General features: G+C 42.2%; 1 protein-coding gene across 1 annotated transcript; it reads left to right on the forward strand.

Moving 5' to 3' along the window:
- The first annotated feature begins 6 nt into the window (after positions 1 to 6).
- LOC311105606 (solute carrier family 13 member 2-like) lies at positions 7 to 9,081 on the forward strand. Its single transcript, XM_084147802.1, has 13 exons — positions 7 to 46; positions 1,522 to 1,650; positions 1,980 to 2,116; positions 2,412 to 2,662; positions 2,923 to 2,985; positions 3,812 to 3,986; positions 4,393 to 4,515; positions 4,860 to 5,069; positions 5,371 to 5,465; positions 6,967 to 7,082; positions 7,207 to 7,368; positions 7,659 to 7,796; positions 8,132 to 9,081. The coding sequence occupies exons 2-13, from the start codon at positions 1,552 to 1,554 to the stop codon at positions 8,264 to 8,266; spliced, it is 1,704 nt and encodes a 567-aa protein (XP_084003928.1). The 5' UTR covers positions 7 to 46; positions 1,522 to 1,551; the 3' UTR covers positions 8,267 to 9,081.
- The last annotated feature ends 8,985 nt before the right edge of the window (positions 9,082 to 18,066 follow it).

Genomic DNA, 18,066 nt, shown 5'->3' on the forward strand with positions numbered 1-18,066 from the left:
CACCCCTCTGTTGATTCTACCTTTACCACTAATAGTTGGGGGACCGGTAAGAGTGTTTGTTTCTTTGTTTGTTTGTGTCTAACTGTGCAGAGGCTGTGATTTGTTTGTTTTAAACCTCTTGAAAGTTCTGAAGTTATTCTTAGTTGAGAATAAAGTTCTGAAGCATTTCAAGTACTGGTTGTACACAAATTGAATGCCGAAATTCCTAGAAAACTCTGTATGTTTATTGAAGCTTCACTGCATGCTTTGGTTACACGTCTGTGTATACTTCCCAATGTGACATTTCTATTGTATTTGTGACATATTTAATTATTTCACAATATCCAGGATTTTTTGTGTGTGGTAATTTTTGTAGATAGGAACTTCAGCAAACATGCACATTGCCAGTTCAGAGTTCCCTGTGAGTTACGGTGGCCCTCCAGGGCAATAAACCATCAGGAACGAAAGACAGGCAGTTTATTGTCCCTTCTTCATCTTTTATCTTGAATGTATCATCAAATATATTTGTTTCTATAAAATCCAAGCCTGGTTTTTCCCTCTAAGAATTTATTTGATTAACTTCATTTATCAAAATAGATATTAAAGGGGCAATCTGCAGTTCAAACAACTACACCCCGTCACCGATTAAAACTTTTGGTTAAAAGCTGAGAGATGGGGCTGGAGAAATATAACCTCTCTCAAATTCATAGACAGAGCTAGGGATGCAAGGACTGACCATCCATTATATAAAAAGTATAGGTTTAACCATGTTTTGAGGCTATACAGTGTTTGTTACATTGACATTGTTTGCAAACACTGGAGTAAAACAAGCTTATATTTTGGGTTCTGACAGTTGAACTAAGCTCATGAGACAATTAGAAGTTATATTCTTCAAGAATTAACGGGTATATATAATTAATTAAGTCAAAAAATGGATGTAGCAACTAAGGATTCTAGCTTTAATTGGTTCATTGAAGGGCATCGTAACTAAATGACATAATTATGCCAACTCATTGCTGGCACAGCTGCAGTTTATATCCTGCAGACACAACCTCCCTTGACCTCTCCATCCTGGTTAAAGATTAGGGCTACAACAAAATGATAATATTAAGTTACAAGGGAGACACTATGGCCATGGAGAACTGAAGAGAACTGGAGCACCTTTAGAAATTACAGTAATATGAATTTGGGTTAGGCATGATATTTGTTTTAATTGATTGTTATTAACTATGCATTGCAAGAACTGTAACTGCAACTGACTTATTGAATAGATTTATTGAATTGCACACAACAAGACTTCTTTATGTTCTAAAATAGTTATACTACTTGTCTGTTCTTTAAAGCTGTTGCCTGTTGTCTCAGATGATTGTTCAATGAGAACAAAATGGTCCTGAGAGAGGAATGACTGTGTGTTGTGTGCATTTGTACGTGTTGTCTTACCTCAACAGTTGTTGTGTGCTACCTACCTCAACAGCACTCTCACTGTCCCTGTCTGCCTCTCTCTGTGTATGTGTGTGTGTGTGTGTGTGTGTGTGTGTACAGGAGGCTAGTTGTGGCTATGTGATCATCCTGATGGCCCTGTACTGGTGTACAGAGTGTGTGCCTCTGGCTGTGACCGGTCTGCTGCCTGTCATCCTCTTCCCTATGATGGGCATCATGGAGTCAAGCGAGGTACCAACACCACTACCCTCTCCCCTCTCTGCTCAACCACCTCCATACCTAATGACTGGATCTTACCCACCCATTAGACTCAGTAATTGAGACAACAAGATTCTGTTTTATGATCAGAATAAACAGGTCAACAGTTGTTATGACTAAAATGTTAAATGTAAATCTTTGTTTAGTAGATACAGTGTTGAGGACGTATGAATAGAGCACCTAAGTACTGTTGATAAAGTCCTTACTGTTGATCCCATTATTAGTATATTATCGTATTTATAAGCAGAACCTGTCTCAGGCCAGTACACTCATTCAGAACCCCCTGTCTGTCTCTCATCCAGGTGTGTGTCCAGTACATGAAGGACTCTAACATGTTGTTCGTCGGAGGGCTGTTGGTGGCTATAGCTGTGGAATACTGGAACCTTCACAAACGCATCGCCCTCAGAGTACTGCTCATAGTAGGGGTGAGGCCTGCCCTGTAAGAGACCCCCTTTACCTGTTTTAATTCTCATATTACAGAGCTGTTTGGTCTAGTGTTCTGATAGCCCAATGCTGTATTCATATTAAATGTCTTATCTGTTTCCCTTTTAAATGGTTTTTCTCTCCCTCTCTATCTTCCTCACTCTTGCTTTCCCACTCTCTCTCTCTCTCGTTATCCTCTCTCTCTCTCTCTCTCTCTCTCTCTCTCTCTCTCTCTCTCTCTCTCTCTCTCTCTCTCTCTCTCTCTCTCTCTCTCTCTCTCTCCTCTCTCTCCTCCCTCCCTGTTACTCCAGTCTGATGATGGGCTTCATGGGCACCACAGCCTTCCTGTCCATGTGGATCAGTAACACAGCCTCCACTGCCATGATGCTGCCCATTGCTAACGCTGTGCTGAAGCAGCTGTGTGACACAGAGGCCCAGGCAGAGGAGAGGGAGATGGACCTGATGGCCATCAGGGGTGGGGCCGGGCCTGGGACTGAGGTATCTAAGGGCCAGGAAAACCAGGCCTTTGAGATGGGTGACAAGGAAAACAGTATTACCATAGGTGTGTGTTGTTAGGAGGAAGTGGTGTGTGTGTGGGGCGGGGGTGGGGGGGGGTGGGGTGTGTATGTGTGTGTCAGCATTTGTTTTGTGTTCATTAGCCTCAACACCATCCATTCTAGGTTTCTCAAGCCATTCTCAAATGAGAATACAGCCTGGTACCACGAGACTATGTGTCCATTAGTTCGCTATGAGCTTTCACAATCACAAGCTATTCCACATCTTTCTGTTTTTGTAATAAATCATATCTCCCTTATTTGGCAGATGATGGAGGTGCTACTAAATATACAAAGGATGTCAAGCCCAGGGAGAATGGGGTCAAGTTAGGTAAGTAGAATACAGTATGTGTTCTCTCAACATAAGTGTTCCTCAATCATGGTCCTTGAAACCCACAGGGTGTAAATGCTTTTATTCCAGCCCAGGACTAACATACCTCATTCACACCTGTTGTGGATTCCATGAAACACCCTTCAGTAAATTAGTCAACCATTTATCTTAGTAGAGGAACACATTGATAAGTAAGAGATATTGCTAAGTTATTGATAAGCTAATTTAGGATGTGACCTTATTGATTTTGTCCGTTCAAGACAAGATTGTTTGGACTTATCGTCTCGTCTGGCTAAGATAGAATACAACTTACACGGACGCATTGAACATCATTGTCACGCCTTGGCTCTGGGGACTCTAGTATGTTGAGCCAGGGTGAGTTTTCATTTGTTTGTTCTAGTTGTTGTATTTCTATGTTGGCCAGGGTGGCTCCCAATCAGAGACGGCTGTAGCTCGTTGTCTCTGATTGGGAGCCATACTTAAGTAGCCGTTAGGCATTCATTTGGTGTGGTTTCTTGTTCCGTGTTGGTTTGTGTATGTAACCAGGGACGTCACGTTTTCGTTTTGTTCGTGTGATACTTTATAAAAATAAATATGTTCGCATTCCACGCTGCGCCTTGGTCCTCCTCTGTTCCCGACGAGCGTGACAATCATGTTCAATATCACCACCAGATACTCTCAATCCCTGTTTCTTGCAGACTCCCTGAAAACAACAGGTGGGAAATCTTTGCCCTAAACCCTTAGTTACCCTTAGGAAAACTTCTGACAGACTGACCTCTAACCCCTGAACATTCTGATTGGCTGACCCATGGTTCTCTCCCCACAGAGCTAGAGGTGGAGGAGAGCCCGGAGGCGAGGGAGAGGAGGCTGAAGAGGGAGGCTAAGTACCTGAACCTGGATAAAGGCATGAGTCTCAGTGTGTGTTACGCTGCCAGCATTGGAGGAACAGCCACCCTCACCGGCACCACCCCGAACCTTATCCTTAAGGGACAGGTCGACGAGTACGTTTACTGTTTATAAAGTCTTACTATGCTTGGGTAGTATTACAAGTAAACAGTAAGATACCCATCTGAGTAGCTCTCATTAAACGGTTTATTGTGTGTGGATACAGTATTGCAAACCGGTTTAGCAACTGTTCTTCTCTGGGAGAACTGTAGTGCCCAGTCTACTTTGCTTACAGCAGCTAAAGCACATCCCTGGCTTGGGAGTTAGCTAACATCTCTGTCACTTCCTCCATAGAATTAGAATTCCGTGCACTTTCCCGTTCAAAGCAGCATTTTGTGGTGGGTGCACCGGCCCGGCGGCCATATTGGGTGTACCTACAGCACAGTACCCTTTGGAATGTTTATGTAACTGATGCTAGTTCTAATTCTATAATTCTATAATTCTATAATTCTTTCCCCACAGAATGTTCCCAGGAAATGAAGACATCATCAACTTTGCCAGCTGGTTTGGTTTCTCCTTCCCCAACATGGTTCTGATGCTGATCATCTCCTGGCTGTGGCTGCAGTTTATGTACCTGGGCTGCAAGTGAGTCCTTCTTTCCTTTTATGTTTTATCTCCAGTCAATAACATCCATAACATCGTCTCTTGGCAGGAAGCCGAAGCAATGTAATTGTGTGCCTGCAATCCATGTTGAAAGACGACACATTCACCAACATAAAAATGCTATATAATGATTAAGCATAGTAAAATAATAGAAGGTAATGGTTTATGGTTATATTTCACTTATATAGAAACTTCATTGTCCATTTATGTTATACATTGACATATAGTCAAAGTAGATAAAAGCCTATATAAGACCCAGAGTTCTATATAGTACTGTATAGAGATCTCTGATATGTCTCGAATCTATTTGGCCCATTCACCCACAGCATGAAGAAGTCGTTTGGCTGTGGGACGAATAAAGATGGTGACAAGGAGGCGTACGAGGTGATGAAGAATGAGTATAAGAAGCTGGGCAGTATGTGCTTCGCTGAGGGCTGTGTCCTGGTGCTGTTTGTCCTGCTGGTCCTGCTCTGGTTCACCAGAGAACCAGGCTTCATGCCTGGCTGGGCCACTGTACTCTTCAACAAGGACAAACCGTGAGTGATAGATCAGTATGTTCTGTGTTGTAACTCCTATGTGTTATCTCTACTTGTCACTCCCTGTGCTTCTGCCTGGTTTTCCCTCGCTTATTAAAAATCTGATAGCTTTCTGCTGTGTATCCCAGTCTTTGCTCTTTTCCGCTTTCTAATGTAAGCTAACAATTCAGCTGTACACATAATGTGAACGTAAACTGTAATTACACTGTACATGCCTATGTATCTACCATATCAATACATAGGAACACATTGAGAAATGAGACCAAGAGACATTGTTTATATGTAAATGTTTATGTCCCAGGTATGTCACTGATGGCACAGTGGCCATCCTGATGTCAACGCTGTTCTTTGTGATCCCATCCCAAATACCCAGATGTGGCGGGTACTCTGAGGATGGTATGTGTGTGTGTGCACATTTGTGCATGTGTGTGTTTTTTGTCAATATATCTATGAGTGGTGAGAGTACACAGGGGCCCTGACCTCCAGGGGGCCCCCATTGATTTTGTTAGTCACTCTCACTCAGATATCATATTAACATGGCATAAGTCATGGCAAAATGTGTAGAATTGCAGGAAATTAACTTTCAAACTTACAATTTTCTCTCCGCCGCCAGGAGGGGGGCCACTAAAATGTTTTGCCCGCGAGGTGGGGAGGCCCCTCAAACAAATCTCACTTAGGGCCCCCAAAAGCGGTAATGTTTTCATGAGCTTGGGTCCCAGGAATTACTCATTTGGGTCCCAAGCTAAAAAGGTTTAAGAACCCCTGGTATAGAGATAAAATCTTTCTGACTCAGTGCTTTGTAATCGTCCTGATAGCACCCTCACTTCCCAGGGCTAGCACACGCTCGCACATTCATGCACACGCACACACACACACACACACACACACACACACACACACACACACACACACACACACACACATACATACTCCGATACACATCAGAGGGCTGCAGCGTGATAGCGCTAGCCTCAAGGTCAGCCCTGCCCTACACGGCTATATTTTCTCTTCTGCCCTTTCCCCGAAACAAATAGCTTTCAAATCAATAAATGACTCGTGGACACTTATAAAGGGATATAATTATTGTTTGGATAACCTTATTTATAATTTTTTATTTTATTTTTATTTTACAAAATATTTATTCACTCTTTATGCGAACACCGGAATAATAATTATCACTGAATTATCACAGTAAATGATTGTAATGTTTGTTTGTGTCAATTAACCCCATAAGGGATGGGTTGCCAAATGGCGATTTGGCACGAAAATAAAAAGTTATTCATTCATTCATATAATACATATTCACTTGTCTCCCTCTGTAACCTAAGCTGAGTTTAGTGTTCTTACTCCTGATAAGTGACAAGGTCAAAATGGCAAAACGGAGTGCTCCAGTAATGTAGCTCCTGCCTCAAAACGGTGGCAGCTCAATGTGTTTGGCAAATACATGGGTGTCACAATGATTAAAGGCACTTAGTGAAGAGTTAGAGTTTTGAGTTTGCGAGGCAGACTTTAAAGTGCATTGTCATGGCTCTTTGACTTCTGTTTTTCCGTTCCTGGCAAGGGGTGTTTTTGTGGTCATGTTAGTATCTAGGAGTTATCGATGGCCTTTGCTCCCTGAGTAGCAATGTAAGTAGGCATAAGTTAGTACAGTTCTATCTAGGACAGAGTCCTGTACATCGTAACAGTATAATCTCTGCCCATATAGATTTGGACAGAGATACTGTACACTTTAATAACACTGTATCTTCTTAACTACCATGTAAATACACAGGTCTTAGGGACCGTAGTCTTGCGTTACCATACTACCAAGTTCCTGCAGGAGTGCCTGGAATCGAGGCTATAAGGACCGTGATGGTAAACCTTGTGTCATTTTCCTGTGTGTGTCTTGTCCCTATAGGAAAGCCCCTGAAGGTCCCTCCCACCCTGCTGAACTGGGACGTGGTCCAAGAGAAGATGCCCTGGAACATCCTCTTGCTACTGGGAGGAGGCTTCGCTCTGGCCCGGGGCAGCGAGGTACCGTCTGTCTGTGTGTCTGTCTGTCGGTAGGTCGGTCAGTCTGTCCAAATCGGTCGGTCTGTGTTTTCATTTTTTAAACACAAATGATTACATTTGTGGATATGTTTTTCTCTGTGTGCAGACGTCTGGTCTGTCTCAGTGGCTAGGAGAAAATCTAGCCCCCCTGCAGTCCATCCCTCCCTTTGCCATCTCCTTCCTCCTGTCTCTACTTACCGCCACTTTCACTGAGTGCTCCAGTAACGTAGCTACTACCACACTGTTCCTGCCTATACTGGCCTCTATGGTAAGAGCAGACAGAATCCCTTACAAATTCACATACACACACCCAGGCAACACACGGTAACACACATGTCCAATTAGCAAACCTGGATCAATGATTTTAAGTGGTGCTAGATTTAGTTTGGAGTTTGTCCTTTTGGGACTATTCCTTTGGTTCCATTTTACCGGGAAAACTAAATCAAGGACAGCTAAGTATATGACATGTGTATTTGACCCAGGTCTGGCTCTTAGGCCTACACTATATGTTAATTTCACCTCTTTGACCCATGTGTGACCCTGTCTGTCTGTTCCCAGGCCATAGCCATTAAGCTCCACCCACTGTACGTCATGCTGCCCTGCACCATCTGTGCCTCGCTGGCCTTCATGCTGCCGGTGGCCACACCTCCTAATGCCATCGCCTTCTCCTATGGCAACCTCAAAGTCATGGACATGGTACGACCTACGACCATTCACCCTTCACCCCTCAACCCTCTCCATACAGTAATTTGTGTAGAGAGTGAAATACTATCCTGGATCCAAACTGAATTTTTCTGTTTCACTGTTTCAGTCTGGTCATCTCTTCATTGTAAAAAACACTTTGTGACAATTGCTGATATAAAAAGGGTTTTATTCTGTAAATACAGTAAATGTGATTAATTGATTCAGTCATTGAAACCAGTAGTGAAACAGAGCAATTCACTTTGGATCCAGGCTAGTAGAATACATGGTTGTGAAACATTCAGTCTGTGACCCATGTTTCTACCTGTTTTTCACCGCACTGACAACAGGCGAAGGCTGGATTCATTCTGAACATTGTTGGTGTCATCACCATCAACATCGCCCTGAACACCTGGGGAGCAGCCATGTTCAATCTCAACACCTTCCCTGACTGGGCCAATGTTACCACCATACACACCCCCTGATCTGGAGACACTGGCAAGGAAGGAAGGAAGGAGGGAAGGAAGGAGGGAAGGAAGGAGGGAAGGAAGGAGGGAAGGAAGGGGAGAACAAAAACTGGAGGAGCAGAGAGCAGAGGGATGGGAAGAGGAGAGAGATGCTGTATGTACACCTCTATCTGGGACAGGCTGTGAACAGAAGACAGTGCTGATGGTCAGCCCACTCAGTGGGTTCTAAGGCTACTACTGCATGTATACACACTCCATATAACAACACACACAGTATCTGTCTACCGGATGGACTGGTACTCCTCCTCCACTCTGTCAAAGGTTTGATTGATTTGAATTAAATTAATTTAGATTAATCAATTGAGATGGTTTTTGTACAGCTAAAATATGCAGGTCATATTGGATCCTTTTTCGGATTGCCAAATCTGTTTAAGCTTAAAGGAGCGGACACAAGAGGGGGAAATACTGTGTGTCTGTTTGGGGAATAGAATACACTAGAACACAACAGAATAGAATAGAATAGAATAGAATATAACTTTATTTGAGGTTAGGGAACTATAGGGGTAATCTATGAGATAAATAATGTTTCTTCTGATTACGTTATTATATCAACAACAACAAACAAACAAATATCTATTTAATGTGAAAGGCAATCTGTTTTGGAATACAAATGTTATTTTGAAGTCAGGAAAACCATCAGTGGCATATTATTATGAAACGTTTTGCTGTTAGTCCTTACAGCTGTTGCACAAAATGTATATTTTTGTTATTGTTTCGACAGTGTTTATGTATCATGTCTACTGTATTAAATGATGCACACAGAAAACCCTCAACCCTTCCAAATAGGAGAATAATTTCAAGTGTCCAAGCACAGGCCATCTCAAGCGAAATCAAAATGTTATTTTGGGGATTTTTAATGATTTGTATTGGTTTTAATTGTATTATAGTTCATGTATGATGATGACATTACTATTTGGTTTGCACATTGATTTCTTGGTTCATACATTTTGTGTCACTGCTCCCTTCATACCCACTTCCTGTATGATGGCAGAATATGGGGCACAGAAGGCAAATCCTTTCTATTTCAATGTTCTTATTGCTGTTTTCAATTATATCGCTTTCAAATCATTCAGAATCCTTTAAAAGCAGTAGGTAAAAGATAAAGGAAAATACAGTACAAAATAATAATTGACGGTAAAGAAGGAAATGAATAAAATAACATTCAAATTTATAGAATGAATTCAAGGAACCACTGGCAGGGGGCCATGTTAATTGGACGGTAGGATAGGATGATCTTTGGATGACCTTTCCATGACCTAGGGTCATCAGGGCGGCCGGTAATAAAATGAGATGTAAAAACATTTCGGTTATAATCTGGGTACCATTCTACCGTGATCATTGCATGGTAGTGTCACTCAGAGGCAAACAAACAAGAGAAACACTTAGTGGTCCCATGCATAATTGGGTGGTAGGGTGGTCCCATGCATAATTGGGTGGTAGGGTGGTCCCATGCATATTCGGGTGGTTCCTTACAGCAACTCTGTCTTGCGGAGAATAGAGGAGAGTGACGGACGACTAACTACCACAGTTCCTATAACGGGTGAGTCATCATCATCGCCTTTCAGACCCTTTCAGCAGATCTCTCTCTCTCTCTCTCTCTCTCTCTCTCTCTCTCGCTCTCTCTCTCTCTCTCTCTCTCTCTCTCTCTCTCTCTCGCTCTCGCTCTCTCGCTCTCTCGCTCTCTCGCTCTCGCTCTCGCTCTCTCGCTCTCTCGCTCTCTCGCTCTCTCTCTTTCTCCCTTTCTCTCTTTCTCTCTTTCTCTCTCAATGGATCTCCTTCTCTGTTTCCAAAGAGGGGCACTTTGGGTATATTTCTATACTTATTTTGTCAGTCGGGCCACTAGTAGGATGGATTACTTGAAAAGGACTTTGTGACAACTGCTGATGTGAAAAGGGCTGTATACATTTGATTTATTTATTTATTCATAAATGAATGAACGAAAGATGAATTTTAGTTTTAGGTCCACCACACCCCTGTCACGGCTCAGGCTGAGACACAGATGCAGACACAGGAGGCGGATAGTACGAGTCTCAGAGTTTATTACAGAACAAGGGGCAGGCAATCGATAGGTCAAGGCAGGCAAAGAGTCGTAATCCAAATCAGAGTCAGGCAGGATCAGGACGGCAGGCAGGATCAGGGTCAGGACAGGCAGAAAGGTCAGAACTGGGAAGACTAGAAAAATCAAAAACTAGAGCACAGGAAACACGGGAACATGCTGGTAGGACTTGACGGGACAAGACGAACTGGCAACAGACAAACAGAAAACGCAGGTATAAATACACATGAGGTAATGGGAGACACCTGGTGGGGGTTGGAGACAATCACAAGACAGGTGAAACAGATCAGGGTGTGACACCCCCCTACTGAGTGGTGTTTACCTAGCCATATATTGATCCTCCACTATGTTTGCAATAGATGCAATATATTTTCTCCCTGTCATCTCAGACAGTGCAGGTGTTACTGGAAAGAGCGTATGAAATTAGTCATTGATTGTGGATTGATGATGATTATTGATGACGTTTAGCCTATTTCTGGTGGTGCACGCTTCAGAAATGGCCTTACTTGACTTTTAAACCCCTTTACTCTGTGAGGAGCATATAGGTCATTCACACATTTTCTGTAGGCTACCACACTCTGTTTAAGATAAGGTACACGTTATATTTTTAAGTTGTGTTTTTTCTTTTCAAAGAGAGAGCTAAAATAAGAAACCTGCATAATATTGTTCTAATATGTCTGCTGGGTAGACAGCTGCTATTTAATTGCATATAGGGTGTGTCCCAAATGGCGCCCCATTTCCTACATTGTGCACTAGTTTTGATAGGGCCCAGGTCAAAAGCACATATGGTGCCATTTGGGATTTTCCCATTGAATCACTGGGAGGGTAAATAAATATGTAATTTATATTCCTTTACCATGAGCCAAGAGTGGAATCACTAAGTTATAAATCTATTTAGGTTGCCCTGGGGGCTGGGAATGTTCTCTCCAGAGTTTTAAAAGTCATAAATCATATTATTTAAGGACACAATAACTGGAATCTGGAATATGATTTTTCTTCTCTTTCTGAGTAAACCAGGTCATCAACATGTTACCTCTCTCAGCTGCCTCTCATATTGGCATCAAATATCATCAAGCTACCCACATACAGTACCCACAGTCTTGTTCTATAAGAAACACTATGTTTTACATGTGTTATAAACATCACTTTGTTATAATAGAATTGGCAGTTTACACAACTTTAGCTTCCAGCTCTCTGCCAGCTCCCTGGCATCAGGATTGTCTGTAGTCAAGCTACCCTGCCTGGCCTGATCTCGCTGTGTGTGGCATCTTCACCTAGCATGTCTTACCTAGGTCACCAGCCAAGTGAGAGCAGAGCTCTGATTGGCAGCTCTATATTATTTCCAGGGCAGCTGTTGTCAGGTGTGTCCAGGGAGCACCCCTGTCAGCACCTGAGCCAAATAACCACAATTAAAACTCACGGCAACAGAGTCGGTGATTGATTGAAAGTTCTCATTCACCAAAGAGAGATAGATATGTATGTGTGTCTTTCGGAGGGTTTGGGTTAAAAGCGGAAGTCACATTTTGGTTGGACCTTGTGTGCAATTTACCAATAAAGTGCTAAAGTGATCTTTATAGGTAATTATTAAAATGATCTATGCAGAGCCTCAACCAAACTGGTCTGTTCTGATTTGCTGAACTGATTACATATAAGAGTTCCAGATAAAGGATGAGTCATTCTGATGACATAGCCCACTTATTCCAACCAATCTCTGTTGCAGAGGCAGTAGCCAAGCAACACAACTGAGGTTTAGGTCAAGTAAACCAGTCTGTTGTCCTTTATCTCGTGTGGGGACAACCATCTTATGTTTTCCTTTCTCTTATGATGTTCAAGTGGTGTTTGTTGGTATAGCTTGATTTATTCATTGGCAGTGACACTACATTGAGAAAAATAATGTGTGGGATTAAAATGAACTATGTATTGTAGTGATGACATGGAAATTACACAGGCAGGTAAATGTAAACACACATCATTTCAGAGTTTACTAACTGGCAACACTTTACCCTAAGTAGCCCCTATACCTATGTAACATACTTTAGGTATGTAACACAAGTGGAATCCCAGGGTTGATTGAATCCTGATCTAAGGATCTTAGTTGTCTAGGACCTGGTTGATACAATTGTAACAAGGCACAGGGTATAATTCACTTCACAGAAATGTATGTTTCACACTCTATAACCATGTAATAACATAGCAGTTACACATAGGTATATAGGCACATTTTGTTACACATTTTTGCGACATTAATCATTTCAGAGATTTTCATGATCAGTTTGTTTTGATGAGCCTGTCTGGAGCATGTGCCAAGGTGGCTACCAACGGAGAAGGATTCAAGACTTGAATTCACTCCACCCCCCTTCCATTGCCCGAAAGAGACCATTCTAGTAAAACAACAGCAAACAAGGACACCTCAGTGCTCCAGGACATTTTTTTTTCTCCCCAAACGGTAGTGGGGTTTGGTGTCATTTCAATAAAGTGCCCTTTAGAACATTTTCCCACATTACACCTCTTCAGAAACCCCTGATTCTGTCAGGCTGCGCCCCCTGCGGCTACTTGACTGTGTTGAGAGGTTGGCCGAGACCTCCCACTGTAACCTAAGAGTTTATTCATCAGTAACTTATCCCTCTGTCTATCTATCATTCACCTCAGCCTTTCCCTGCTGATGAGGACATGGTTTGAATAATAAGGTAGCTGAGAGAGAGAGAGAGAGCGAGAGCGAGAGAGAGAGTGAGAGAGGGAGGGAGGGTAGGATAGGAATTTACCTGTATTGACATACTTCTTCCACTCCTCTCTCTTACTTTCTCTCTCTCCCTCTCTCCCTCTCCCCCCTCTCTCCAGCTCCCTCCCCCCTCCTCCCCCTCTCTCCCTCTCTAGGCTCAGGTGTTGGTCTTGGTCCAACTGTCAGTATAAAAGTTTGGAAGAGGTCTTCAGCGGTTCAGTCCATCATTTCCTTTTTCACTGAGAGGTCTTCTGTCAATGAGAGGATCAACGGGTCAACACCTCTCCTCTACCCAGCGCCACTCAGTCTATCTAAACCAGCAACCACCTTCGCATGTGACCAGTCTCACAGTGTGACACACCTGGCACTTCTTCTCTGAGCCTGTGCCGTCTGCTCAGCACCTGACCGCCTGGCACCGCATCCGCGACACAACTGGACACACCTGGGTACGTCTAATCCAGCCGTTTCATTAATTTACTTAGCTAATGCTCTTTTATGCAGGTGATGATTTTTTGATGCAGGCGCATCAAACTGTCAAAAATGTTAAATCTGCAAAAGAATTATATCAAATAATAATATATTGCCGTAGCAAATGAGAGCCCTCATGCAATCAAAGAACAGCAATTAGTGTCAATAGACCAAACTAGCTAATTTAACTAATGTGCTATACAGGCTCTTATGATTGGTGCAATTACACAGAGAGAACCACAAAAAAGTGGTGACTTTAGCAGTACAGTAGCTAGGCCTTTGGAACTTGTTGTGACAGGTTTCCTTCTATGTATCTCATAGCTCTCTGCTGGGCTGCCTTGGGTTGGATGAGGGCCAAACAGAAAGAGAAAGAGAGAAAAAGAGAGAGACAGTGAAAGAAGAGAGAGAATGAGCATGAGATTAATGCTCTGAAGGCAGCCTTTCAGCTCTGATTCCTACTACCACACTCTTCTTAGTAAATATCGCTTCAGTAGTATTCTTCAACAGAAGAATCGCTCTGCTGGAAAGTGTTCCAGGTGTATAGGCTAAGCCATGTGGATTACGTGAATCTGATCAATTCTTCTTCTTCTTCTTCTTCTTCTTCTTCTTCTTCTTCTTCTTCTTCTTCTTCTTCTTCTTCTTCTTCTTCTTCTTCTTCTTCTTCTTCTTCTTCTTCTTCACTTGACTGGAATGATTGATTGACACTACGAGATTCAAAGAAGATTCTGTGGCCTACTGTACAAGGCAGAACAAGATTGTTGTCGAGTCAAGGAGGGTGAGTTGAGCATCTCCAAATGGTCAAGAATGTGAAAAGGTTGGAAACTTTTGAGCAAGTATGCCTAATCTATGGCATTACACCTGTCTGTGCTTCTAACCAGCTATTGTTTCTTTATTAAGCGTGACATGCCTGTGAAATGACACTGACAACTCATGTACGGCATGTTAAGGCCCACAAGGAGGGGACCTTGTGTGGTGGTTGTGTGTTTGCTGGGGTGACACTAGTGTCAAAAGAAAAGCTGTGTCGTTGAACAAAGATGAGTCTTGTCTTCTTACCTGCCCCTCTGATGTTTAGCGGTTGAAAGGGCACTGACTAATGACATTAAGCATGTTTTAGTTGCCCACTGGCCCTGTGTCAGCCACAATGGACTGAGTAACTATCCCTACTGTATGGTCAATTTAGCTACAGATTCTTCCTACAACTAACACATTAAAAAATATTTAACAGATTTAACTCATTACTGTCAATCCAAGCATCTGTGACTTTCAAATATATGGATTAGGTGTTATAGAGCCAAATGATAAAGGATAAGCTCTTGTAAGCAAATATATCTATCATGTCAGGGTTAGGGATATATTAGCGTCCGCTCCCAGGCTCTGCTACCGATGGTGAGTTGAAAGCCTGTGATGAAGGCTAGGGTTATATAGCATAACAAAGTTAGAGTCAAGGTAATCTAGGTCAGGGGGAGGTGCAGAGACAATTGGATCATCTAGAGAAATCCTAAGAGGTTAGAACCGTTAGCATGACAGCTGTCAATAAATCTCCAAGGGGGGAAAGGTTATAATGACATCTTTACGACAGATTCATGACAGGTTCCATCATGACATAATGACATGGTGCCTGGGAACTGAAGGTTTCTGTAGTTTACAGAGAATAAACAGACTTCTTATTTTGAAACACTTACATAACATTAATCTTGAGCCTGAAATTGTATGGATACTTTTTTAGCGGTGACAATAAGAAATAATAAAAGGTAAGAATACGAACACAAAGTAAATAGCTCAGTAGAATAAACCTTTTAGCATCCTCAAGTGAGGGACATCAAAGAGATTAACATTCAAAAACGTGTTTTGAGTCTTTTGTTTACAGTCTTTTGTTCCAGCCTTTCACTAACACCTCATTCAACTTATTGTGGTCTAAATAGTAGATGATGAATAGTTGAACATGGTGTTTGCTGGGCAGGAATAAAACCTTGCACACAGGGCAGTACCCTGGGGCAGAATTCACCCATATCTGTATTTTAGAATGACCGTCATATGTTACAATGAGCTGACAATTCTGCATGATAGAGAATAACATGTGGATCTACTTCTATCATTGTGATGTTGCACACTGCTGAATAAACTCCTGACAAACTCCTAGGATAGGGTGATTTTCCTGGTGGACGGGAGGTTCCCAAGTTCTTTCCATTTGTCTGGGTGATGGGGTGGGATGTGCTTCAACCTGAGGAGAACAGAGCAGAAACATAAGGCCAAGGGAGGAGAAATGAACCTCACTGCTCAAATTTCAGTGCTGGTTCAAGTTGTTGAGAACCACAACTACCTTTGTTAATGTGCAATTGTTTTGTAAACAGTTTGACATATTCATAGGCTTGATCAAGTTGTTACCGATTTACTTTTAATTGATCATTTCATTATTCAAAACATTTTATTTATATGCAATGGTGAAACACGAGGGGAAGGGAAAGTGACGAGAAGAAAGTTTGCTAGCTAGCTAACGTTAGGTAAACAGACACTACATGCATGTATTGACTGATCATGTAAGAATGCACAAATAACTTGGCTGGCTAGCAAGACTAGATTGAACTGGAACATTTTCTCCCAAGCGGGGACTTCAGTCCGCCATTAATTCAGATGTTTGGGGAATTTTGCTGTGTTGCAAGGTGTTATGGGATAGCCTCCCCGGCGAAGGGAAGGAAAAGTATGCTCCCATGCGTACTTTGTTTTCCAGACCTCCCAAGTACGCTTATAGAAATTCAGGTAGACTTAATACATACTTGTCTTTTCACGTTCTTATGTTTGGAACCGCACTTGAAAAAATACAGTTGACTTCCGTACTCGTTATATGCTCTAGATAGAACACAAGTATGCATTTTGGAACACTACCAGTGTTTGTTTGACTAAATAGTAGTCAAACAAAGAAATAACAGGAGCGCTGTGATTTGCAAATATTACTGTATCACATTGTTGACATCAGCCCAGCCAGCACTTTCACATGCAGGCATGAGAGCCTGTACTGAGAGCAGAGCCTATGGGATTATGTTTTTGCCCGGTTTCATGGTCCTACCCAATGGTATGTTTCAATAATACACTAATCCAGTGATAGGGCTTACCCAGGAAAAACTTCACTCAAAATGACTAATTCATGGTAAACAGGTTGGAGGAGCACCCTACATACAGTATATACTTTATGTACTGTATATCTAAATTCCTCAAGAAAAGCATATAGTTAAGGGGCAGGAAACAGTAGCCAAAGTATTTGCAGGCTTTTGTTCCAGCCCAGCTCTAACACACCTGATTCAACACATCAACTAATCACGATCTTCAATTTAAACATGTATTAGTTGAAACAGTTGTGTTAGCGCTGAGTCAGAAGTTGCCCACCCCTGTCTTACTGTCTGTGACATGACATATAGGAGCATAGAGATAATGCACAGAAGCTTATAACGTCTGTGATGGATGAATTGGAATGTCAACAGGTCACAAAACTGTAAGTAAAGTGAACGAGGGTTAAGTCCCCTGTATTTGTTCTTTGAGATAATATTCGTTTTCTCCCCTCATCTCACTGCTGGCCCTCTGTGCTTTAGTTATAACAACACAACACAGGAACCGACAGAGCAAAGGAGAAGAAAAGAAGGAGATTAAAAGAAGTACTTCCTAATTACATGATGGATGAAAGTGAAAAGGTAGACGTTCTTGGTCCATTAGAACTGCCAGTCAAATGGTGTAAAGGTGAGGGTTAGTTATGGCAACATCTCAGGACTGGGACAGCTGAAACATGATCAGAAACAAGTACACCTGGGTTCAAATACTATTTGAAATCGGAAAATACTTCGAGCATTTGCTCTAGCTTGCCTGCAGTACCAGATGGGTGGGTTTTACAGTTTGGGGACTATTCTATTGGTCCATTAAGCCAGGCATGCTCAATCAAGCACAGATAAAGTATTCGTAATTATGTCAAATACCATTTGAACCCAGGTCTGCCAGAAACCAGTGCACCATTCAGCTTTAGAATAGCTTTAAAGAGGAATTGGACACTAAGAGGAAAACCAACACCACTGTATCAAATGATTCACATATATCCTTTTTTCTTTAAATCAGATGGGAACCATTCATTCATTAATTTTGGCTCGTAAATTGTGGGAATATCCCCAGGACAAACTGTGGACATTTTGATATCTGATTTTTAATGGGTCGTTGAAGGTCCAGCCCTTTTGTCAGAGGTCACAGTGCACATATAAACAGGGATGTCACACTATGGTCCTCAACCTCCCACAGATCCCGCTCCACCAAGATTCCAGTTAACCATCTATGGCCAAAGAAATGACAGCACAGTGTTTTTTTTCTCTTGGTCAGCCATTCTTCCTCGTCAGCGCAACTCCAAACGGCCAATCAGAGGTTTGTGTCAAGCAGGTCAAAGGCTCTGTTGCTGGAACAGAACAAAGGCTGTCTCAACTCTGACATTTCACTTCCTTTTTACTCCTGTATGGAATATCTCTCTCTCTCTCTCTCTCTCGC

Source organism: Coregonus lavaretus, assembly GCF_964263955.1.
Source record: "Coregonus lavaretus genome assembly, chromosome: 30".
NCBI lineage: Eukaryota > Metazoa > Chordata > Actinopteri > Salmoniformes > Salmonidae > Coregonus > Coregonus lavaretus.

Excerpts from the sequence above, each read along its gene's own strand:
- LOC311105606 (XM_084147802.1), top strand. The coding sequence starts at position 1,552 with ATGGCCCTGTACTGGTGTACAGAGTGTGTGCCTCTGGCTGTGACCGGT. Across the intron at positions 3,987-4,392 it reads CTTAAGGGACAGGTCGACGA|AATGTTCCCAGGAAATGAAG; the intron begins GTACGTTTACTG and ends CTTTCCCCACAG. Across the intron at positions 7,369-7,658 it reads TGCCTATACTGGCCTCTATG|GCCATAGCCATTAAGCTCCA; the intron begins GTAAGAGCAGAC and ends GTCTGTTCCCAG.